Source organism: Diorhabda carinulata, chromosome 10, assembly GCF_026250575.1.
Source record: "Diorhabda carinulata isolate Delta chromosome 10, icDioCari1.1, whole genome shotgun sequence".
NCBI lineage: Eukaryota > Metazoa > Arthropoda > Insecta > Coleoptera > Chrysomelidae > Diorhabda > Diorhabda carinulata.
In genome coordinates this window covers 7,598,775-7,624,602 of record NC_079469.1, presented here as the reverse complement: position 1 = coordinate 7,624,602, position 25,828 = coordinate 7,598,775, and the positions used below count along the sequence as shown (strand labels likewise).

At 32.3% G+C, this 25,828-nt stretch overlaps 2 protein-coding genes across 3 annotated transcripts; one reads left to right on the top strand and one right to left on the bottom strand.

The window, feature by feature from the left end:
• Positions 1 to 1,063: 1,063 nt before the first annotated feature.
• On the bottom strand, positions 1,064 to 12,313 carry LOC130898907 (gustatory receptor for sugar taste 43a-like). Its single transcript, XM_057808504.1, has 8 exons — positions 12,136 to 12,313; positions 10,838 to 11,031; positions 7,644 to 8,069; positions 7,468 to 7,524; positions 5,602 to 5,772; positions 2,638 to 2,706; positions 2,497 to 2,586; positions 1,064 to 1,120 (listed from the first exon to the last, which is right to left on the bottom strand). Exons 1-8 carry the CDS (start codon positions 12,311 to 12,313, stop codon positions 1,064 to 1,066), a joined length of 1,242 nt encoding a protein of 413 aa, XP_057664487.1.
• A 5,785-nt stretch (positions 12,314 to 18,098) lies between these two features.
• On the top strand, positions 18,099 to 23,533 carry LOC130898491 (uncharacterized). Of its 2 annotated transcripts, none has more exons than XM_057807836.1 (4): positions 18,099 to 18,279; positions 20,633 to 20,829; positions 22,006 to 22,122; positions 23,354 to 23,533. In XM_057807836.1, exons 1-4 carry the CDS (start codon positions 18,175 to 18,177, stop codon positions 23,529 to 23,531), a joined length of 597 nt encoding a protein of 198 aa, XP_057663819.1. In that variant the 5' UTR covers positions 18,099 to 18,174; the 3' UTR covers positions 23,532 to 23,533. The 2 variants fall into 2 exon arrangements, with proteins under 2 accessions (XP_057663819.1, XP_057663820.1); XM_057807837.1 differs by having other exon boundaries at positions 18,160 to 18,279; positions 20,638 to 20,829.
• The last annotated feature ends 2,295 nt before the right edge of the window (positions 23,534 to 25,828 follow it).

The window sequence follows — 25,828 nt, the reverse complement described above, 5'->3', positions numbered from 1 at the left end:
TGCTAGTCTGGACTGTTCTTGGAACGGTTATCGGAAGCGTTTATAGATATTTTCTGCGCAATCTCTAGCTATGCAAGGTACTGGTAACAGTACTTTCTATCAACAAAGTATCGGAAACGATTCACAAACGATACTTAAGTCGGTTGTGACACAAAAAAGAATCATTGGTATAACGGTTAACTACCCGGTTAAAACACGCAGAATCGTCACCGTATCAAGAACTGTTTTTTGATGGTTTGAAAAGAACCTGTTGAAAGTCACCAACGGCAGACCTATCAGTAAACAGTGACGTCAAACGGCAACTATGTATGGTCGTACGCATTTCAATATTTTTAATTTTGTAACCGCAAACGTTAACAGCAATGGAAAATGGAAAGTCAAGTTTATGAATCGACTATTTTCATCCTACTAGTTTCACGACATCTCCAAGAGCAACAAGTATGTGGTAACTTGTAACTATACAATACTTAACTTATAATAGTTTACTTATGAATACCACTTGAATAATTTCTGCGATTACTTTTACTAATTCGCTCTATTCATTACTATTTATTTAAAACTCTATCTATCTCTCTATCTAAAATTCTAGAAAGTTGTAGTACAAAAAGAAATAAATAAATAGATTTTTCTAGAAATTATTTAGAAGAAATACTGTAAATAAGCCGCCTGCTAGTCAAAAAATATAAACAAAAAACGAGTTCCGTCAATTATAAAAAATGTGAAAAGCGCTGTTCGAATTCGCCGAATTTTCAAAAATCCATAGCTTGACACGGTTGGCCTAAGGAACCATTTTGCGAACTTCGTAACATTATATAGAAATTTATTAGGAACAACAGCTTTTTTTCATTTCAGGTTGACAAATATAGAGGAACAACGAAAAATATAAACAATATATTTTATACTCTTTTTTTAAATAAATGTACTAGTTTCAAGAAAATTACACTTTGCACTAAAACTATTTTGTAAGATAAATTGTGCTGTAATGGATCTCTTGATACTTTCACACAATCGTGTATATGAAACAAAATATCCACTCTAAACATATTTATGAGTAATTTTCAATTTAAGGATCCTTAAATTGAAATAGTATGACTAAATATGTAGTTACAGCTCCAGCGATCTACAACATAATGTCAAAATTAGAAAATATGTCTCCCAGACACGTTACACACCTTTTTTCAAATTCAATATTGGAATACTATAGTCTAACTAGTCTAACAAACTAAAATTGAAATTAATCAGTCACAAAATAGAAAAGTTTTCCTGAAACAAAAAGGGTTCCTCATAATTTTGAAGATGCCATTGTTACATAGATCAGTAAAAATGAACACGAAAATTTTTTTGAGAGCATTGAAAATTCATCGAGTGTAATTTTGTCTTATTCTTATACCAGAGGCAAACATTCATTCACACTTTATTTATAATAATGTCTTTCAAATCCCAAATCCATTTTCAAAATATCTATTTATAAAGATGTACAAGTGTCTATGTATCCTCATAAACAGTCGAAACAAGTTCAAGTAGAAATAAAAATTATTTATTGTGGAGTGTCGAGTGAAAGTGACAATAACTGCAATTTCATTTGATATGGAGAGGACAGTATTTTAGAATCTGTTATAAGTAGATGAAACAGCTATAGTCTATTTTTTATTCGAGAGAGTGAAAAAATCCACTTACAAATGAAAAATTTAATATTTCCTAAGCTTTTCAGATATTTAATGCAAGTGTTTTAGGTCTGTTATTGGTTTTTTATAATTGTAAGCTGTACAGAACACTAAAAAAAGGTTTGGAGTGGTCAAAATCTTTCGAACACATCTTACGTTTCTATTTAATAACGTAAATTTCTTAAAATATTAATTAAGGGTGTTTCTACGAGGGTTGTACCAAAAGTAAAGAGCTAGAGCCTCAAAGGAACGTGCTAAACTAAATCCGACAACAGTGAAGTTCGCAGTGGTTCCTCTACTCTCGAGCCCGCCCGTTATTTTACTGGCTACGTCTCTCAGCGTACTCCTGGAATTCGTCACCTCCCAGCAAATTTTTCCACGCAATAAAATTACCGCCTCTAGAAATTTTTCGGTAACTGACTGGGATTTATAGTGGCGTTTCTTCTAGACAACATTCGGCCCTACGTCGCTCGTAAAACACAAAAGCTTTTAAAGAAAATTGATGGCCTGTTACACCCCATTCCCTGGACAACCTGAACTTAGCCTCTTAGCAAATATCTTTATCTCAAAGTAAAGGAACATTTAGGTAAGACACGCTTCCTTAACGGATTGGCGAGAGACTTTCTTCGACTTAGGAATACAAAAGCTGGAGCACCATCTTCAAAAGTGCGTGAAAAAAAATGTTGAAGAATAGATAACACTGTAAGCTTTTCAAGTACGTATAAATTAATAATAATAAACAATGTTTTCTAATTGTAAAAAATACGGTAACCTTATCCTTGATACAGCCCTCGTAGTTAAACGAAATTTCAAATTGAAATATTGCACTTACTGAAGTTAACAGCGATCTGTTGATTTTAAAAAATCCACATGGAGAAAAATTCAACTTCCAGTTATTCAATTGCATTAATAGTAAAGTTAGCTGAAAAACTTTTATTCAATTTATTTGTTAGAGATACGTTTGGATACGTACTGAATTTTTCACCTGTTCATCAAGTTCGATTATAAGAAGTTCATATATTAAATTTGACGTTTTCTTGTGCTGAAATAATGAGAATATACAGATTTTCACTCTGATATATTTACTAGTAGAAAAACTAAAAAAATATAACTATATTTTGTATGTATTTATGAATAAGATACTGCAATTCTAACAATTAATAACCTTCATGTGGGGCATCTTTTAAAAGTAAAGAGAAACAAACGGATTTCTCCGGTTTTTGTCGTGATTTTGACACAATCGAATAATATAAGAAAAATGTTTGACATTGAAGTTTTTTCTTCATTAAAAGTCGCAACGGTTCAATGTTGTTCTGGTGTCAGTCAATTCAATAACCAGATATTGTATCAATGTAACTTACCCCACTCATAGTATAGAGTATGTGAAGAAATTAGTACAATAGGTCCAAAGAAGTACATTTTTTTTGTATTAACCCATTTTACAAATACAAATCAACATGGAAATAGAAGAGTTACGGAACGCGCATAAGTGAGTGTATAGTCGCGTGCAAATGAAGCCTGTAGTGTGGTAAGGGGTATCAAAGCCCCTCATTTATCCAAGCCAGATTCGTACTTACATTAAGTAAAAATATAAAATCGTAACAGTAATAATAGATTTGTTGTGAATGAAAACAATATTGATCATTTGAGGCATTTATTTCATTTTTATCCATAGATCAAAATATGTTTTATATTCAATATATCAAACACAAACTTGTTAAAGTTCATTGACCCTCAAAAAGAATTATTTTGTCATATATATGTCTTTATGTTTTTTTTTTAATTTGGTTTGGTATCTAATATGTATATACTTTTCAGAAATAGCTCCTATATATTGAGTTGTCTCAGGAAAGTTATCTAATTCATGAGTTCGAATATTTTAATAACACTAACAGGGAGATGAATCAAATTACCCTTATTCTCAATTCCTATAAAAAAATATCAAGATGATTTCATTAGAAATCAGCCATTTTGGTCTTACTATTAACTATGGGATATTTTTGAATGTTTGTGCCCAACTTATATTGACCTAATTATATACAAATTAGCCATAATTCAGGGTGTTTCTAAATTCATGCGACAAAATTCAGGAGATGATGGAATTAAGATGGGTCTTTCCTATAATAAAATTTTCTCACTCCTCCCCTTTCCGAGATGAAAGCCTTAAGGAGGTTGCTAAAATTGAATTTTTAATTTTTTTCTAAAACTCAAGTAAAGGTAGAAGCTTGAAACTCTGTAATTTCCTAACACTCGCAAAGAACTTACCACGGGTATTTTTTTCAATATTTCTTTTACATTATACAAGGCTGAAATTAGCAACCTTGCTTTTATTCCATATCAATGCTGGAAATGCAGGAAATAACCACTTCTAGCCAAAATACATGAGCGTAGTCTACGTGTCATGGATTGCCGTACACGTTTAGAAAAAAAAAACTCGATTTAGTCACCACCTTCTAAGGGTGATTTCACAGAAATGGCTGATGCTGAGAAAATTGTATTATAGAAAAGATCTAATTTTTTCAACATATTTTGTACAAACTATTAACCATGATGCCTCTGTCTAAATTATATTCATATTGAACTAATTAGTCATTATAAATATGATGTCGACATATTTTAATGTATTTGAATAATATAATTATTATGTTTTTCAAAATTAAATTAATATAATAATGAAGATTGATATTTTCTGTAGCGCTTTTATATTTTTGGAACTGCAATAGTCACAATTGAAAATTCATAATAATCAATGGGGTATGTGGATTTCAAATTCTATCCTTACATGTGCGAAATAAATAATAATCAAATTATATACATTACTGGAAACAACATGCAAGTTATAGTCTTGTTGACTTGCATTGTAAATAAAATTATTAAAGGACGAACAGATTGATAGGTAGAGCTAATGGCGTGATGTGGAGGCAGAGTACTATTATCATAGGTTCTCCGGTGGAGTGCTATGGAGTCTATCACATTTCGAGAGACAATCCTCTAGGTAACAGAATCTGCATGCTGCACTCTGCTAAACATCGTCTCGAGGTATCCATTAAGGCGACAGTGTCTCAACAAGACTTGTTAATCTTGTTAAGCTTAGTACATCCAAAAGATGTTTCCCGGTTGTAGTTTTCAAGGAGTATATTTGCATGTCTAAACCCCTTTAGATTGTTTTAGTAACTAATTTTATCCCTATATACTTTCTTCTCCAATTTTTACTCTATTAGTCTGTAGCTTATGCCACAAAAGAGTTCGGGTATTATGGATTCATTTACTAGTTTAGTAAGGATTTTATGACATTGGAGCTGCTTGACTTCCGGACAAAATGATGATTTCCTGTTTTCGATAATTCTGTTCTAGATTTAACTGGATACATTTATACATATATACTTCTGCTTGAGAATTACTTGGTATATTGCCCATGCTATCAGAGTATTTAATTCTGGGTCTGTATACTTCTCTTCCATTTCTGTCTGCTTTTTTGAGCCATCCATATCCAATTTGATGGCATTTCTATTCATTTTTTGAATAGTATTTTGATCTCATTGGCTTCATCAGCTTAGTTTTGAGATAAATTTTTTGATAACGATTTAACCTTATTCTCCAATACTATTTGAAAAGGTGGAATATTTGAAATCACTTCTAGTGATCTCATGGCTCCAGTTACATATATGCAAGCCAGTCTTAGTACCTTCTGAAGATTGTTTCTCGTGATGTTAAAACCAGCTCCAGTATTATTAAAAACATTTAAAAAACACTGAAAGCTGTTCACCATCGACATTTTTTGTGATCCAAGCAACACTTTGAATCGACGTTATGACGACGACCTTGGGGCTAGTGGGATCTAGTTTATTAGTAGTAATTAGTCTGATTTTTTCCATAATTTTCTTCTGTTATAAGTTATAAGCTTCGTGCTAAACTCTGAGAATCCAAATCAACTTACTTCGTCTATACAAATTTGACACGGTTCAACAATAATTAAAGTCCGTCCTATATGTGCTGAAAGCCATATCACTTCTATCAATGTGAGAAAGACATCATAACTTCCCAATAGTTCCACAACTAAAAAATATGGAGTAACGATCAAATGAAGAAGACAGCTCAGCATTAGGATCTGGAACAAACAAAAAAAAAATAGGAAATACCACTTATTGGTAAATTAACCTGATTCAACCGTTTTAGTGATGAATGTGATCAAATATGAGCCAGACTGACCAATAAATATCCACATTTCCGTAAACTTGTTGTAAGCCTCGTATGGAATGGTTTACGTAAATTAATATTCAAGGCTACAATGAATTCATGGCGCGTTCCACGAAGTGGATTTTTGTGTTTGGAAAAAGTCACATGCGGCTAAGCTGGGTAAATAGGGTAGCTGAACAAGTAGCTAAAAATCGGTCATCGGTTCATACTGGAATGTGACGACGCATTATCATGGTGTCTCTCTGCTAACAAATCTGATCGCTGACGACAAGTTGTTTTACGTAGGCGTCTTAAAAAAGGAAAGTAGATTCTCGGAAACAATTTGAATAATACGGTAACCGTTTAAAACGATGAACATTACCTTGATTTTCAATTTTGACATGGTTTTTTCGGTTTTTTACTATGTCCATTAGACGTAACAGTTCTTTTTTTGTACAAGTCCAGCATTGATATGCTTATGAGCAAAAATTAATCAAAATATGTTGAATTGAGTCAGATTAGACCGAGGAAGATAATTGGTGGAAATAATTACCAAGAATAATGATACAATGTAACAAAAACCGCAGGAAATACTATTCGCAATAAGAAAAATCTAAAATTGAATGCACATTTATCACTGTTTTCCTCAGTTTTCTTGCACTTTATTCCACGAAATCTCCTTTACGTCTCCCATCTTCTACCAATATCCTCCCTCTCTATGTTCTTCCTGTTTCCACTTTTCACGGGATGGTTGAAAGTAGAAGAGACGAGAAAGCGCAAATTTTGAGTAGACACTCATCTTCTCTCTGCATCATACCTTGTACGATGATCTTCGGGAAACAAATTTTATGTGCATTCTAAAGACTACCTTTTCTATTTTATCCAGTAGGTATGTACAATGCAACCGACTGATTAACAATAAGAGCAATACACTAAATAAGAGCCTTTATCTTCGGCGGAACTTCTACAATGCAATACACGCCGCTAAGTGGCGTTACTGAGTTGCTCTGTTTGATAGATTTGCATTGCTGGAAACGCTCTACTTTGTAGTGGAAGTCTGCAGCTAGCAGCGCAGTCCAAATAAAACCATATTCTCCTACCAGCAACGCCGTCGTGAGAGATGCTAAAATGCATCGGGAGAAGGGACCTTAAGAAAGATTGTAAATGTCTGTTTATTGTCTGTTTATTGTCTGTTTATCGTCTGTTTATTGTCTGTTTATTGTCTGTTTATTGTCTGTTTATTGTCTGTTTATTGTCTGTTTATTGTCTGTTTATTGTCTGTTTATTGTCTGTTTATTGTCTGTTTATTGTCTGTTTATTGTCTGTTTATTGTCTGTTTATTGTCTGTTTATTGTCTGTTTATTGTCTGTTTATTGTCTGTTTATTGTCTGTTTATTGTCTGTTTATTGTCTGTTTATTGTCTGTTTATTGTCTGTTTATTGTCTGTTTATTGTCTGTTTATTGTCTGTTTGTTTATTGTCTGTTTGTTTATTGTCTGTTTATTGTCTGTTTATTGTCTGTTTGTTGTCTGTTTGTTGTCTGTTTGTTTATTGTCTGTTTATTGGCTGTTTGTTGTCTGTTTATTGTCGTATTTCCATTAGATTACAATAAAAATATTCTAACTTACGTGTATACATAATTCCATAGAGTTGTTAACGATAGCAACAGCTTCTAAAATTTTGTTCTGAAAAATTGATAGCCACAGTAATCTCCTGGCTAAAAAATCGATCAGATTTAAATTGCATCGAAATATCTATAGAGAGTTGTAAAAAAACAGTATTCATAATAATATTGTTATTATACTTTACCCAAATCTGGAGAATCTTTTTTATTAGTAACAATTGTGTTTATATGTCTACTATCTTTAATACTATTCCTTTTAGAATTTGGAATACTTTCATGTAAATATTGTAGACCAACCATGTTCATACAAAAGTTACTCTCAAAATTAAGATCTCTAGCAGCCTTTAGGTTATCATTCAATGAAGTAATCCTTGTTTTTATCAGAAAAATAACATGCCAATAAAACACTGCCATCATTATAACGATAAAATATGAGACGTAGAAGGATAAATATGTTTTCAAATAGTCCAAACGATCCTTACCCTTCGATTTTAAGACAATGTCATATGTAAAAACAAAAATTGTTGCTATCACAACAGTAGATATAAAATATATGGATGTTTTTCTTATTCTACCACTATTCTTGAATGGAATTATATTATCAGCCTAAAATGCAAAAAACTAATAGGAAAAATTCTTTACACGAGCTTTCTTCTAATTAATTTACTTAACAGCTTTTCATTGGGTAAACGCAATTTCCTTTTAAACTTATTAGTATTACGAGAAAATTAAATAACAAAGGTACAAAAGAATTGCACATGCACAAGCAACCGATAACAATTATCTAGAAACCTTCTATTACGGCTAAAGTATCTGTCACTAGTCCAAACAAATCAGTTTAGCCGTAGCTTTCCTTTACATCAGAATTATTTTTTGTTTCGCCAGTAATATGTGACAGTAGAGCTACGAGTTCTGTAACTGTAACTTATGATTTATATAAAGAAGAATATAGCACTTCTTTTTGAATGGCTTTAGCGTCTTCAAGATAGTCAAAAGACTTAGATTTCGGATATAAATAACGACAGCATCGTGAATATTATTCAATATAATATAATAGTATTCGTGTGATCACTGAAACTGAGGAAATTGAGGAAAAATCCGTTGCATCCGTATATTAAAAGAAACAAGATTTAAGTCGGTTGAAGTTTGAGAAAGAGCACACATAAATCTTTTCTTCTTCTTCTTCGTTAATAGGACCCTGAACACACATCCTAAGTTCTTTTTGAGCTCGTGGCACGTGGAGCTCTATATCTTATACATAGTCTGTGTAGAGGTCTCCTATGTTCAGTTTCTGGTTTTCTGTTAATTTTGCCCGCTTCGACATGATCTCTACAACCTCGTTCACGTTCTCTAGCTCATCTCACCACATTCTAAATTGCTACTTCTTCTTTAGTAAGTTAAGTTCTTTAATAATATTTTTATATTTGAAATTGAAATATTAATCTTTAATACGCCCGCTCGAACTTTATTAAAGGCATTATTGGAGTTCACAAAATGGCCATATTGGCTTTTTGACTGATTTTTCTATTTATTGACATATGAATATCGCGTTCACAGTTGATTTGTTTTGTTTACATCTCCGTTGTTCTCTAGATGTTGAATCTCATCGCTATGATTTAGTTGAAGCACTGATTTCAATTTAATCCAATCATTTAAATGAAGAATTCTCTTGAACACTTGTGATTCTCATCAATTGTACATTCAGAATATCCCGTATGTCATTAATTGATATGCTCTATTTTGTGTTTCGTTTTGGGCGTTATATAAATGGTCAATTAATTGTAGGAAGTTCTTAAGTAACGTTGAAAATCGTGCTGATAAAAAATGCGGTCATTAATTTTATGGAAAAAGGGATAGAAATTGACATTCAAATTATAAAAGCTTTTTAATATATTAGCAAAAGCTTTTGGGCTGTTTTGTTACCAGCTTTGCTTAATAAATATCATTATTAAGAGCATAACACTTAACGAAAATAGTCAGTGACACATTTATAGAGGGCCCAGTTCAGTAAATTCACTTTTTAATAGCATTACCTGGTAGATAGGAGAAATTGTTACAATTTTTAGCGATCCGTTCAAAGAGTAGCTCTACTATTGAGAATATTGTAATATTGTAATGTTCTTCTTATTTATTTAAAAGTTTTTAATCACAAAACGGTAGGGTGAACTTAAACACATGATGTATCTTTCTTACTTCATTTATTTATTCACTAACCCTTACTCATTTTAAGTACACTATAATATAATTACATTCTAGAATCTTCAATATATGTCCTTAAAATGTCAAATTAGTCAAAAATTAAGAAAATAGCTCCTTAAAATATATTTTCTATACTCGATCTATTTTTAGCTAGAATTCTTGTGGTTATTTTTCCTATAGGTGTCTTTTTACCACCTTCTCTTCCCTTTAGAATCAATTTCACAATTCTCTGCTGTGGCATATCCTAATCGTTTTTCTCTTTGTGCTCTAACTCTTTACTCATAGGTTCTCTGTTTGTACGTTTCTACTGATATCTTCTCTATTGTTTTGACACTAATTAAAGCCCATTTCATGTATTTTAGTTTCTCTTACTAATGTTATTATCAATACTTTTAAGCCTTAGATACCATGTGTGCAATCTTCGACCGAGAGGAGCCAAGACGAAAATGGGTATTACCTCACAAAATTTCTATTTGTACACAAGTACTACTTGTACATGATGGGTAAGATGAATTCATTCTACTACACCTACTGCAATGGAGTGTAGAATGATGTTCTGTACACATTTTTCAACTGTGAACAATGGGCGGTGGACTAAGAGAAATTAAATTCGCAAATCAGCGACCGGTCAACAGACGCTATCATGATAAGATTGTTAAGAGAATAGAACCACTGGAATCTGGATTCTCAAAATATCCAGAAAGCTCTGCGCAGTAGTTTGTCACACTTTCCAGGCTGTTGTTTGGAAGAAGAGGCTTGAACTTCCGTGAAATCAAAGTGATGATATTGATGATCTTGAATTATAAACACCACCAGGAATAGAACAAAAAAGATAAAAAGATAAGAAAAATTAAGAAAAAACAGCTGAATCGGTAAAGACGTATCCACAGAATGAAGTCACAAGACTTACAAGAAAGGCAATTGAAGCAGGAAGTACTATCAAGAGAAGGAGAGGTAAATCGAGAAGAAGTGGATAGACCAAATTGAGGATATAAGAAAAAAGCATGAATGAAATGAAAATATTCGCCGTAATCTGGAAATATTGGAAACTTTAGTTATGAGAAGAGCTGAAATCCTTCTCATTTATAGAAAAGCAATTGATAATACTTCAATGAGTGAGGTTATGATTTATCATATTCATTTGTATGTAGATTATTCTCCAAATTCGGACTTACCTTGTTAAGGACAATCATCAATTTCCAAATCTTTCTTATTTTTGAATGTACAGTAACTGCTGCAAAAACAACAATTATTATTACGATGCTTATATCTCCACAAGTAACGAATCTAGTCTTTTCATCTGTCATACGTAAAGCATCTTTTGGATGTTTCTTAATATCTGATATCAATCCCAATACAGTCGCAACAGCTGAAAAAAGTCAGTATTTCACAGTAATATGAACGAAGACTAGATTTGGAAATTAAAACTTGGTATTTTTTATGAATTAATTTAAATTGTCGCGAGTAATCAGATTGATACAGCTAAAGATTGTTATGAACTTTGAAGAACATTCCACGATTAGAAAATTCACGATTGTTCAATTGTCAAAAGAATCCTGAGCAAATTAAGCACATTAAACACTTACAGTAATTTAGTAACTTAACCAGGATGAAAGATTTTTCACTAAATTGAGGTATATAGGATTGTGCTCCGTTGTTGAATGTGCCCCACTTCACCCTACGTTATTATTATTGCTAATCTACTCGCGTAAGTTTCCCTGACGTTGAAATACGAAGAGGAGTAAGACAAGCGTGCATTCTATCTTCATTGCTCTTTAATTTGTAGTCTGAAGAAATATTCAAATAAGTTGAAGAACACTGATGGAGATGTCTAAGTTATCGCTACTACGAACTTTAAATAGCCAGTTCGCTTAAAGAATTACAGAGGATCATAGACTGCCTGGTTATAGTCTACTAGAATCCGACTAAAGCTTGATACACAGAAAACTAACAAGAAAATGTATCATGAGGAACAATCGTGGTTAATAAGATACAAATAGATCAAGAAAATTTAACGTACCTGGGAACCGTAATAAACAATAAATCTAGCAAGGAAGAATAGCCAAAGTGAGAGCAAATTTTATAAAACTGAGGCATAGACGCTGACCGAAAAACTGCTCAAACGTTTGGAAGCATTCGAATTGTAGGTTTATCGCAGTGTTTTGAAGATAAGTTGAGTCGAGGTAATTACTAACACCGAGGTTATGGAGTTAATGAACGAAAATTTAAAAATAGTCAACACTATTAAAATACGTAAATCGAAATACTTTGGTCATGAGTTGCGTAATCCTGTGAAATACGATCTGGTTCACTTGGTAATACGAGGTAGAGTAACGGGTCGGGAAAAGAATAGTTCGGCACACTTTCATTGATGGCTATTGAGGCTATTTCACATTCATTCCTGTATTTGCCAAAGTGTATGTTATGTTTAAAACACAAATGGAATACTCGTCGTTAATGTGATTTTACTCACCCAATACAAGTGATAACGTATAAGTATATAATCCATAAGCAATAGACCAGTTTAATCTATATGTTTTACCATCATTCGTATAGGTGATCGGGAAAAGACCGAATAATCTCGAGGTTACAATTAGTGGTTCCATAGCCTCAAACACAGACACAGAAATAACCAGCTCATCAACAATCATCTTAATGTCCCTTGCAGTTTTCACCAAATAATCTGTAATATTTTTAAACTGCAATACATTACGTACAGATTATTTTAAAATATGGTAATTCTTCACACATTTACTTTGTGTTAGGCGAATAGTTTGTATAATATTATCTATTTACTTTGTTACATAGTTTGAAAGACTCACCTATCTTGAAATTGCAAAAATCCAGTTCGATTTCTATATCAGTTGCTTCTTAATAATAGCACGTCACTTCCAGTGAACATCTGAAAATGTTTTTAAGCTCGAATGTTATTGAATGAAATCAAAACAAAACAATGGAAAACATATAGACATGTAAGTATATTTTCCGATTCCTATCAATGCAAATATTGAAATGTTCGAAATGCTTTTTAGAGACTGTCGGATAGGTGATTGAAGCTTATGTTTGGTAAATATTTCAATGCTTTCTTCGTAGTACGACAAGAATACAAATGCTAGTGAAAAAAAAATAAAACAAATATTTTAATATCAAAACACATTCGTAGGCGTGGTGATTTCTTACACTGGTCACGAAAATATTGGAAAAATAAAAAGATATTTACTGATAAGGAGTAGTGCCATTAAAAATGTTTACTGAAAGAAAGTAAACGCCTACATGCTCACGATAGTAATTAGGATATTGATGAGAGAAAAACCTCTGATTACAAACACCGTTCATATTTACAATTTAAATTTTTAAATCATACTTTATTTAAGATGCAGTGAAAATAAAGAATTTAGCATTAATCTTAATAAAAATTTTCTTCAACGACGATTTCAATAGTAGGTGCTGATGATGACAAAGTTAAAAAGGTATAATGTGAACCTACAGGTACAGTAATATAAAGGAAAGTTGGTTAAATAGGTTAGGGTTGATTCCTCTTTAACTATTTGTTGAAACATTACAATTTTAACTTTACTCAATAGCGGATTTTACAGTCAATTATTAAAAATAATGATTCTCACATGACCAACTTACATTTTCAATCAATCAATCAATATTATCAACTTTGTAATCATCAGACTCTATTCTTGAATTCCAATTCATCCTTCTAGTTTTTTGAGAATAAAATTAACAGAGAAAAAGGTGTCTTCAAGTACCCCGTATGAAGCTATCATCATCCAGAACCAGCCCCCGAAGGATTTACCAACAGACACTCGTACCTGGTGAGTATGAGAATAGAGAAACTAAAGTCATCTAGAAGCTCGTCGTGTTTCGCCCTTACTGACTACCGCTAACCCGTTTGTATTTTCTAATACGTCAGGGCAAAGCGCAAATTTCACGACAACGCCTACCATCGCCGTAAAGATTGAAGAAGAAACAGCTAGAGTGCTTCAGAGCACACTAGTAGAAGCCCATTCCATGGTATAATCCAACGGTGAACCATTTTTGACATCATTGAGGACTAAGGACTGGCAAATGAGCTACGATGGAACGGAAGCCCACTCCCCACTGCGAGAATCTTGATAGGATCCTTGAATCTCAAGCATTTCACCCGTCTGGCTTTTCCAAGTTATGCCGAAGCTTTAAAAAGGAAAGCCAGTGCTGGGGTTTCGAAACAACTTTAAATATTAGGACGGCTGGCAAGTTTTTTGCTCCGCCTTGCGAGATTTTTTCTTTTCGGTCAACTAGCACTTCGTCTTGGAAGTAACCAACACTTTTATACCGATATGCAAACTCTCAATGCCAAAGTGTAGATTTCGGGTTAGGCAGTTTTTTATTGTGTTATGCTTCGTCAGTAAAAAAAATAAAATACTCCAGGGGTGACCAAAAAAGCTGAAGCTAATTGAACAGATTGTACTTGCTCTCATAGATTGGTAACCTGGATATTTGCTGATGATATTCCTCACGAAGCTTTTCAGATACGAAGTCCGAGAAGAAAATGACACAACGGTTAAGAACAATGGTCTTTGTTAAATATAAAAAAGTAAACATGAAGATATGAACTTACCGGAAAAAGCAACGATACTAAGAACGTTAAATACTACGTGTACTACATAGTAACTACAAAGTGAGGCACAAATAGCTGCTGAGCTCTCGGAGCTCTCGGTTCTCATATTTCGCATAAGAGCCTTCATCAATTCGGTGTCTTCGGTAACAATTTTCCAAATTGTTTTCTCTAGAGAAGAATCGACTTTTTCATCCATATCCCTGATGAGATTCACTTTAACAATTCGGTGTAGAATGGAGAGAGCGAAACTATCAAAGACACTATGTAATTCTCTTAAAAAAATTAATTTGGAACTAATACAGAAGAAATGACGTGAAATATTACCAAAACTCTATATTGGACTAGAGGATGAGAAATGATCGAAAAACAAATCACAATGTCATTGGTAGAGATGATGTCCTTACACTTAATTGGATTTGTTAATTTTCAGTAACCTGAGTTAACTATGTTGAGAAAATTGGTTTTGACAAAGGTAGACAATTGACTATATCGTATAAACTTTCCAGCTTTTCAATAAATATCTATGGATGTCAATTTTGTGTATGCTTCAAAAGAATAAAACTATTTTTCCCATACTACGTACGTGAAATGTAATCGACATAATTTTGAACTCATTTTGAGTAATATGGGACGTGTAAATGCCTGGAATAAAAAAATTGGGAAACGATAGCTCAAGACCGGATACATTAGAGTGTAACTGTGACAAAGTTAACCCCACAAGTAACTGTAATGTATTAAAAAGTTTGGTCGTCTAATTTTTCAATAACCTTTTCTGCTATTTGTTTTTCCATGATCGATTGCTATAATTTATATTCAGTTTCTCATTGTATATTCATAGTTTTAACGGTATTTGTGCCTGATCCTTTTAAAAAACTCATTTCTATTGACAATTTATTTACAAATCAATTCCGACATCATCTTATAATAACAATGTAGGTGATAATTTATTTAGTTGACGCTAATTATACGACAAATAAAAGTGATTTATTAAATATTTTCTGTTAAAAGCTTCAGCAAATCTTATACCGTGTAATTGTATTTTAAATATAAGTGAATAAGATGCTCCAGCAGTGGCGATCCGTGAATTTAAAAGAAGATTGTTTTGTGGTGTCTGAACGTCTCTAACCTAACCAATTTTACTTCTTCCATCGAATTTTTTTAATAAAGGAAAAACAGCTTTTGGCTCCTGATGTCGACATAGTTTGGGTGACTGAAATTTGTATGAATTTCAATGTTTTTGCAAAAATATTATAAGTTTCCTCATTAAAACCAAGAATAAAAAACAGAATGACACCCAAAATAGCTCTAAACTTCTCCATTTTATAAATAACTCTTCTGTTTTTAGCCCATTTCAGATCGAAGCTACATTGAAAGACCCCCAATTCCTTGCAGAAGTCAATAAGCTCGCTTTGCGTGCCAAATCAAAGCTGGCCCGACCGTACGTAGTGTGGTCCATGAGCCCATGAGATCAACGTAGAAAGAAGGTCATAAATAAAAAAAACTCACTAAAGCCTCTATGCCACTAAGAAGATTTATCTTTAGAGTCTAGCCTGTTTAATTTTCGTCGATCTCAATATATTCGGACGGGGCCAGATTAGTGCTATATGGTCAGTGTGCAGCCTGAGAACCCATATTCGTCTAGAGTAGGCTTGAAAAATGTGCACTGGAACATTGTTATTAAACAAACGCACACCTCGGCTGATTTTGCCGCGTCTTTTTTCGCAGCACTGCCTTAGTAGGTCAAAGTTATATGCCGCATTTACGATTGTATTCAATTCAATAGTCAATCAAAAGGATACCCTCTCACTCCCTAAATATTTCAGCAATCTCTTTGTTGTTGTATTTCGTAACATAAATCATAGTAAGAGAACATAGTTTCATCACCCGTTACAATTGGACGAATTACTCTTTCTTGATCCTCGCGGCAAAGGTCTAACAGTCGCTCAACAACATTGATTTGTGTTGGTGTTAATACTTCTTTGGTAAATCATTTCAAACATCGCGAAATTCAATTTGGGACATTTTCCAAAACAACTTTTCTGAGTGGTGGTGCAAGTTCTACTATAATAAAATGGATCGAAGCAGCAAATTGAAACTTTGGGTAAATTCTATTGAGACTTCAGACTTCACTGACGCTTGCATAAACATATTTGCAAATTCACTCTGTTTACTATGAGGGATACTACTTGAGTTTTGAGAAATGGCAACACTGAAGTAAATATATCAAATTTGATGTTATCGTTATAAAGTTTAATTTTTTTAATAGTGAACGTAATCAGAGCATTCATCTACGTAAAAAAATGCAATGAAATTTCAAACAATTCTACGACTTTAGACGTGGATTAAACCAACAGCAGTATGCCGATCAAGTCGCTTTGACTTTTGGTGATGAAGCACCATTTTAAGCTACCGTTTTCCGAATCCAATCGTGGGCGCACTTCGCTTTTTTGTTCGCGTTGGATACCGTATAATTTGAAAATTTCTAAGAAAAAGCTCGTGTCGACGGGTACAAGGAAATACTGAAAAAATTTAATAGCGGTGCCTTAAAGAATTCTATAAGATCGTGATCATGGACGTATGCATATGAACTAAACAACAATCAATTGTATGAATCTTTCAAGTCGAGCCAATTCCAACAAAACATGTTTGCGTACGAAGCACTTAGAAGGAAATGGTCGCCTGTTTTTTTTACGATAACATGTCGCCAAGATTCCATTAAAACAACGTAGAACGGTCAACTCTAAATGTACACCAATATTTGTTTGCTAGAAGTGCTCGGAAAAATTAGGAAAACTAATCGCAGAAGAGAAATTATTTTCCACCATGACAATGCGAGCTCTCACACATCAGTTCAAACAAAAACTTTTTTGAATAGTCAAAACATCGAATTGATGGGTCATCCGCTGAAAAGTTCTTGTTTGGCACCCAATGATTTCTTCTTATTTCCGCAAATCAAAAATAAATTGCGAGCTCAACGTTTTTCTTCACTTGAAGAAGCTGTTGATACGTTCAAAGGTACTTATCGGAATGAAAAAAATGCGACAATTAGTTCAAACGCATGCAAAAGTGTATTGATCTTGATGGAAAATATTTTGGAAAACAATAAAGCTGTATCCAATTAAAAATCTTTGTTTTTATTTGTCAAAACTAAAGTAGCAACCCTCGTACATGAGATGAGGAATTTTGTACCGCACTACTTATATGTGAGAAGGACTGTTTTAAATTATTAAAGGAAAAACCTTCTGATATTTTTCTAATATTTTCACAAGTTACAAGTGTACAATAATATTTTAATATTTTGGGAAAATGATCATGGGATGATTTTTTTTAAAATTAAATACATTTAAATTTGTTTTCGCGATATATCAATAGAACAAAAACATTATCACTCAAAATATTAATCTTTATGACCACATTATTATGAAAGAATAAGGCGCAATACTTTGAGTTTTTATATCAAACGAACAGAATTTGTTTCACGATATGATCAATATTTAACTGACAAAAAAGGATAAGAACTAATTTCTCTAGAAGTGCATTGAGTGAAATAACAAAGCAAATGATTGCTTTCTAGCTAAACTGTCTGTTAATAAGAGTATATTCGATCTTTTTGTAGTACAGTTTTTCATTTCTGGATTGTTTATACGTATCATACTGTTAGGAAACAACTGACCTGAACATGTTGCATATATTACGTTAATAATTATTCGAATAAACATTGGAGTAATAAAAAAGTTACACATTCCTAAAATATACAGTTTAATTTTTCAATTACATATTTATCCATTTTATTAACATAGTTTACCTCCCGGTCAAGATGCTAACAATCTAGAAGAAAAGAATTAATCACTCTTCATTTATTTATACAAAGAAGCCACGCGAAGGTAAGAAAGACAAGAAAAGATGATCATAAATTGGCTTCCCATTTTAATTTTAACTTTAACTGTAACTGGCGATCACCGATTGGTTAAAAGATATTTGTTATTTCCGAGATATACGCAGATGCAGGTAGGTCATTTAATAATTATTTATGCAACAATTGCAAAAAGAAAGTGTATCGCACGCGATGTGAATTTGTTTGCTGTTATGCAGAGTTTGACAACACGTCGAGTGCAATAAACCCTTTTTGATTGAGATGCATATAATATTTTTTTTACGTTCATAAAAAAATGTTTGAAATGAATTTGAAAGCAAAATATTTAATAATTAATCATTATCGGTTAACATTGAGGAAGTTAGGTACTAGTGATTACTAAAAAATTGACTTTGAAACATTTTTTTACCATTAATATTAAAAGTAAATGTACAATATTTGAAATTTTAAATATTAATATTTCTTAGTGAATTGTTTTTAATTCTAGTTCTTGTTTTGTGATTTCTCTAAATGTACTAGTACTTGGTATCTGTACACTGTCGTTTTCTTCTGCTTGAAATATTTGTTTTCCAACAGTCAGTGGAGGTGGAGTCATCAATTCGTTTTGATCGATTGTGAACTCGCGTGGCCTCCACTTTTGAACAGAACTATGGCATACTTAAATATTCATCCACGATACGCACACATTCCTTTGATATCTTCACTATCTTAATCAGTTTCACTTTACGGTTTTCGGAAATTATTTTATGTACTGTTTTGATAGTTTCCTCGGTACTCGATTCAACTTTAATTTTAAATTTAACAAGCCGTTATTCAACGGTTGCTTTTCCTTGGACAAAGTCCAAATAATGTTTATATTTTGCCATTAAGCAATGCTTAAGTAATTCACAAAATTTTTTAATACATTTTTTCAAACGTAGAAAATGTAATTTGTATTATCAAAAATAAACTAGAAGTGAATTTAATTTTATAATTCCATTTTAGAAATTACTTAATTCATTTTTTCTTAAAAAATAACTATAAATTTAACTCTAATAGAAAACATGAATGTGCTTCTTGAACATTGTTATGGTGAAGCTCAAAAATGCCCCAAAATGATGCAATATGATGAAATTTCTATCAACTATTGCTTATTAACAAATAGCGAAATAACAAAAAGCATGCTTTTTACGATGATGGTGAGGTCCACGTCACAACTTTAATAGCAAAATTATTTTTTTTTTCTATTTTATCCCAAGCGAGTTGAGGATTATTCTGTACCAGTACAATTTTATAATAGAGCTTGTTGTTTTAGTTTAGATGCCAATTTGGGGGGCCCCCACGTGTAAACAAGGGGTTTACTTAAGCGATTATTGCCAACAAGTTCTCCCCATTTTTAGCAACAGTTATTCATTTTATCTTCTTATTCATACTCATATAAAGGTGAAGTGCACTAGGAGTAAAGGCAGTTTTTGCCCTTCCAAGAATACAAAGCCGATCAACGATTCTGTCATTTAATTAGAGAATATGGTAAATAAAATTTGTGTTAATTCCCCAAAGAAGCGTTTATTTCAACGTTAATTCTATGACTGGAAACATCTCTAGAAGGCTTATAGTTTTCATTAGCTCTGCCATGACTTCTAAATGCCAAAAATGATGTTGAACTGTTTCCATTTTAGCATTTCATGGTAATTTCGTTAGTCTAAAGCAATTTGGCAACGGCTTTGTTATAATGAAAAAATTTGCTTTATTTTTCAGTCCATTCCATAACACAATAAATGATTTTCTATAATCATTTTCATTTTTCAACAGTTTCTTTTTAATTCTACATAGTTTTTCAAACGAATAGGCGTTAACGTGTGCGATAACCTAAACGTCTGATGGAAATCTATCTCCTACAAGTGAAATTTTGAGGTAAGGAAATAGGAAAAGTCACTAGAGGCCAAATCTGGTGAATACATTGGGTGATAAACCAATTTGAAGTGCAATTCGTGAATTTTAGCCATGGCAATGATCGTAAAATGAGAAGGCGCGTAGTTCTAATGGAAGAACATTTTTGTAATGATACTTAATTCTCTTCTGTTATTGTTTCGCTTTTTAGAAATAGTCGATTTACACAATTACACGACCATCCCAAAAAACAGTCACTTTTTGGGCCAATGAAACGTTTTGACAATTGTAAATCTTTGGAAAATCTGGAGTTCAACTTTCTTTCTTTTTAGAGCGAAAAACTTTATCCATTTTCATATGTTTTCAAGGTCGATGGATCTCCTTAGAGTTCCTCGTTCTTAAATGACTCAATACCGTCAGTACAATACTTTCATAGATAAATATTACCGTTTCCAAAGTTTCTTTATTGAACTTGAAACAAATCTGTTATATTAGCAAACAGACAAGCCAGAATAGTTTCAAACTTGGTACTACTTATCTGAATACATATATGAAAATATGAGGCCTACTAGTTAAATTTCTTCATCGCATTAGTAAACATTTTTTTTTTATTTTCAGTGCAGTATGGGGTTATCGGTACCGTTAGTTTTACCAAGGCGATCGATAAATTTCAGTTTAGTAGCTCAAGCAAATTATTATACTCCTTACAATGTATCAAATTTCACTCCTCAAACCATAGAAGCAAGAGAGAAATCGTCATTCTTCTATTTAGGAAGAAAGACTGTATATAAATATATTATGGAGATATTAGATGGGTGAGAATAAACAATATAATTTTAGGCAATAGGATTAAAGAGGTTTTTAAAGTTTTTGATGGGTTCAAAATGACAGATTCTTGTGATTTTCCTTCCTTCTTTCCTTTAACCAATGAAACGTAACGACTCAGTCGCACCAGTTGTATGGAATATGTTGTAACTGCAGATACATTTTATGAGCATTAGAGCAGATGAAAAACAAGATGAATTCGTCCTAGGAAACGTAAAATAGACTCAATAAACTTTATTAGGGGATAAGTTATGAAGAGCGAATAGAAAACTTCGGAAACTCGCTTCTCATTTTCCCGAGTAACAACATCCATGTTTGCACCCATCCTCAGCTCCAAAATCGTCCATACATATCCAGATCATTATGTTTATATGTTTTACAGATTACATTACACCCCGGAAATTAATGAATCAACCCGAAAATCAGAATGAATTTATCGAAGCAATTTATTTTTAAACTATTTAATTATTAAATATTATTAGGGCATTAGATGCACTGAATCAATTCGCCGTTTGATTCGTTTGATCACCTAACATTTGACGAATTTTCTGTGAGGAAGCTTCGGTGTTTTATGAACCATAAGTTTTCTTATTGTTATCAATACTGGTTTTACAACCAGTATCAGACCAACTTCCAAATGTCTTATACAAGTCGTTCAAGCAGAAATTGTATTTTAAGTTTTTTCTCACCAAATCCTTTTTTTTTTCTATCTTAAGTACATACTTTTCAGTACTTATTGTCAATTACTTAATGAACAAAAATTAGATATATTCTATAACAAAGCTATACACCGGCTCTTACCGTATATATCCCAATATACTGGAAAGTATATACCTTGAAAACTCTATTTGAACTACTATATTAAAATTCTACAGTTAAACACTGACTTAGACAACTAGAACAGCTGAATTAGTTCTATGTATGTAAAAAAAACCTCGTAAAATGTGTGGACAGACATATAAATATCGTCAAATTAGTATACGAGAGTCCTTTATAGTAACTTATAACTATCAAATTCCAATATCGTAGGTCAAATAGGTTTCTGGAATATCTTCTAGCCAACACCTATTGGTAAACCTTGTAGAGAGTTCCAAAATTAGTTGTTAAACACTTTCATAAAATACAATTTATTATAAGATTTGTAAAAAAAAATCGTTAATTTTTAGCTTTGGTCTTGATGGTGAACAATGCCTATTGAGGACTATTTGCGAAATACACGAAACTCCAATGGACATTCAAGAAAGAGAAACTCTGCTCGAAAAATTGGTTCATTTCATTTTCACGTAAGTATTTTCTATAAAAGAATATTAGTGCGTGATAAAACTATGAGGAGCCAAAAAAAAAAACTAACTAAATGGAATGATAAAATATAAGATACATTTAACGTACTTAGACTAATGGTAACATCATAAAAAAATTTTCTTTCCTTTCAACAATTAATTAAATGGAATCGCCTTTAATTTTTAATGATTTTCACTAATATACATAGTTCTTCCAATATCAATTACAGAAGAATTAAGGAATGAAATATAATGTTTACTCCCCGAATAAAACATTTAACGGTAAACATTTTACAAACCGTCAGTCCACGTGGACTTGATGAATGTGTGTCATCTCCACTGTTTACCAATGAAAATATCGAATCGTAAACATAAATGCATTTCTATGGGCCGAAGCTGTCGGAAGGAGTATGTACACAATTTCCTTAAAATATCCCTGCTAGACAATCTTCGATAGGCAGTGGCATGGCACGGTGAGATTTATTAAAAAATACATGCATTTTAAGAGTCGCGAAATTGCGTATTCACTCCCAACCAAAAAAACTACTAAGCAAAGTAAAGAGAACATTGTAATAAGAACAGACATAATGAGGAAAATAATACAATGGACTCCACTATGATCACCCAAATGAGGCAGATAGAGAAAGGCCTGGAATAACATGTAAGAGAAAAATATGAAATTATAGACAAGAGAAATGAAGAAAAAGAATACAGAAATATAAGAATAAACTAGAAACATGAAAAAACATTGGTTAAAATAATTCCCTCTACTCCAAAACGGAGAATTAGAGACGATTTAAACCGTTAGCATAAAGTTAGCGTTAGATAAATTTGATTTGACAGAAAATGAAGAAATATTCACTTAGCGACTTTAACTTTTTAAATGGCACAATTTCTAAAACAAAATTTACTATTTAGGTAAATTAGACAGGGGTGTATGCTTAATAAGTGGTTGTGAGAGAGTACGTAACCACCACAATTACTTAGATGTGGAAATCAATAGTTTATAGAAGCCCAAAATGTCACAGTAGAGGTGAAAATATCAAATCTACAATTTTTCGTTTGCTTGCTTGAAGAAGATTTTTTTCAAAAGTTTCATTCTACTTCTTTATAAACTGTAATTTTATATATTTGCTATTGGTGCTTTAATTATTTGGAGCAGATTTGATCACATGACAAAAAAACAGAATCAAATTATAATAAATATGATTTCTATTGTGTGTGTATGTTATAGGCCATCTTCAGATCTTCAAAACGTTTCGAATAAAAAAGGCAATAATACTGAAGAAATATTAACTAAAAAATTGTTAGAGGCTGAAAAACTTGGAAAGAACGACGGCGATTGTAGCGATGCTTATCCAGAGTGTCTAATATCTTTAGCTGATTTATTTACAATGAAATTTAATATTTAAAATGCGTTTTATTTCGAAAAACCCTAACATTAAATTTATTCGACTTTGATTATAGCACATGACTCACTACTCATAAGTCGGGTGACTAACTAAAAATTTTTTTGCCAACAATCGATTTTATTCATCAATGTAATCTTTTTCGAGAGCAATACAATCATTCCAACGCTTCTCGATGTAGTGCTTGTAGAAGGATTCGTCTTTTGTCTAAAAATAGGCTTCAGCTTCAGCATTTGCTTCTTCATTTGAGCTGAATTTTTTACCGGCAAGCATTTTGTTGAGATGAGCGAATAGCCAGTAGTCACTGGGGGGCCAGATCTTGACTATACGTTGGATGAAGAAGCAATTCTGAGTGTAATTGATTCAATTTAACCATCGTTGCCATCGACTTGTGAATCGGTACATTGTCTTTGTGAAACAGTGGTTTTTTCTTTGACATATGAGGTCGCTTTTCTTGATTTTTGCATTCAAAAGATCCAACAACTCTATGTAGTATTTCGTATCGGACGTGGTTCACCGACTGCAGTCCACTCAGATGATGATCGTTTTGATTCTGGAGTGAAGTGATGGATCCATGTTTCATCCATAATCACATATCAACGCAAAAAATCTGATTTATTACGTGTAAACAAGGCTAAACACTGCTCGGAATCATCAACAAGTTGTTGTTTTTGATCGACTATGAATGAACGTGGCACACACTTTGAAAAAAGCTTCCTCGTGGTCAAATGTTCATGTATAATTGTAAACACACTGTCTTCTAATATCTTTATGGCCTCAGCTATATCACGAAATTTCAATTTACGATTAGATAGAACCAATTTGTGGACTTTTTTGATGTTTTCTGGAGTAACCACCTCAATTAGACAACCAGAACGTTCACCATTATCGGTAGCTGTTTTCATTCAGTAAAACAATAACAAATTGTTCCTTTCGATAAAGCAGAGTTCGGATAACACTTTTCAAGCTATTGCTGAGCTTTCACAGTATTTTTTTCATCAAAAACCAATCATAAATTAACACACGAAATTGTTTTGAAAATAACAAAAATAGCTTTACTAAAATGGCCGTCACTTTTTTCTAACTAATCGAATTGTCATGAAATTTTACACATAATTGAAAGTTGATGTTTCATGAACGTTAAATGTATTGGACAATGACAGCGCCATCTGTGTGTCAGTCACACGACTTATTGAGTCATGCAATATATCCCAAAATTAACATCTTTAATTTTTAGTCATTTTAGTATTAACAGTAGCGGATCGTGGTAAAAAATTTTTGGTGCTCTCCAATGTTTTTTTTAGAAAAACTTTGAAAGTTTTCTTGTCGTTCAAAAATTTCCATTGATTTTGTCGGCTTCTTACTTTTATTGCCTTTAGAATATATAGAATAGAACAATTATAGCATCAGTAACCCAACCATGTTGAGATTTAAGCAACATTAAACAAAATTATGCTTAAGGACTTGTTGCATCTAAATCAGTAAAAACATTTATAGGTCCAAGAAATATCGTTTTCATAATGTATGCCAATTCAAATGCACCACAAAATTTCATACAATCCATTTGACTTTTTGACTATCTATACCAATTTTTCTACAAATTTTCATTATATCTCCATATATACAACCAATAAGTAGAATATAATTGAGCCTACTATTTTAATTCTTTTTTTTGGTATGAATATTTACAAAATGGTATTTACTGAGTTGAAAAAAACTTTCAAACTGCACAAAATCAGACACCCTCTACTATAGTATATTGTTAATCAAATTAAATTATTCTAATATTCGTTCCTTCTTCTTCTTCTTCTTTCTTCCATAATAGGTCTAACATCTGTTTCTTCTTCCATCCTAGCTCTTAATTGACACTCTACCTCTTTCGTAGTCGACCTCTTCTCCAGGTTCCAATTGGAGATTAAAATCATCCCTAATTTGGATGGATCCTTTACAGTTTGGTTCAAATTTTTAACTTATCAACTCTCAGTAGATCTAAAACTTCTAAACTCTTCTCTCCAAACTCTTCCAATAAACCCCACAATTAATACTTCATTGAAATGTCAGAATTGTGCAATTAAAATGTGTATCCAGCATTTCTTGAGCATTTCGAAAACAAAACAAACATCAAATTGATTTATTTGAAATAAAAAAAACGTTATATTTGCAAGAAAATGAAAAATCTGACAACAATGTTAATACCACCATTATATCGATCATATAACAAACCCTGTCTAAAAAATCTCTCTGTATGTGATAAGAAACCTATAGAAACTATAAATAAAAATCTTTACAGTCATTAGATT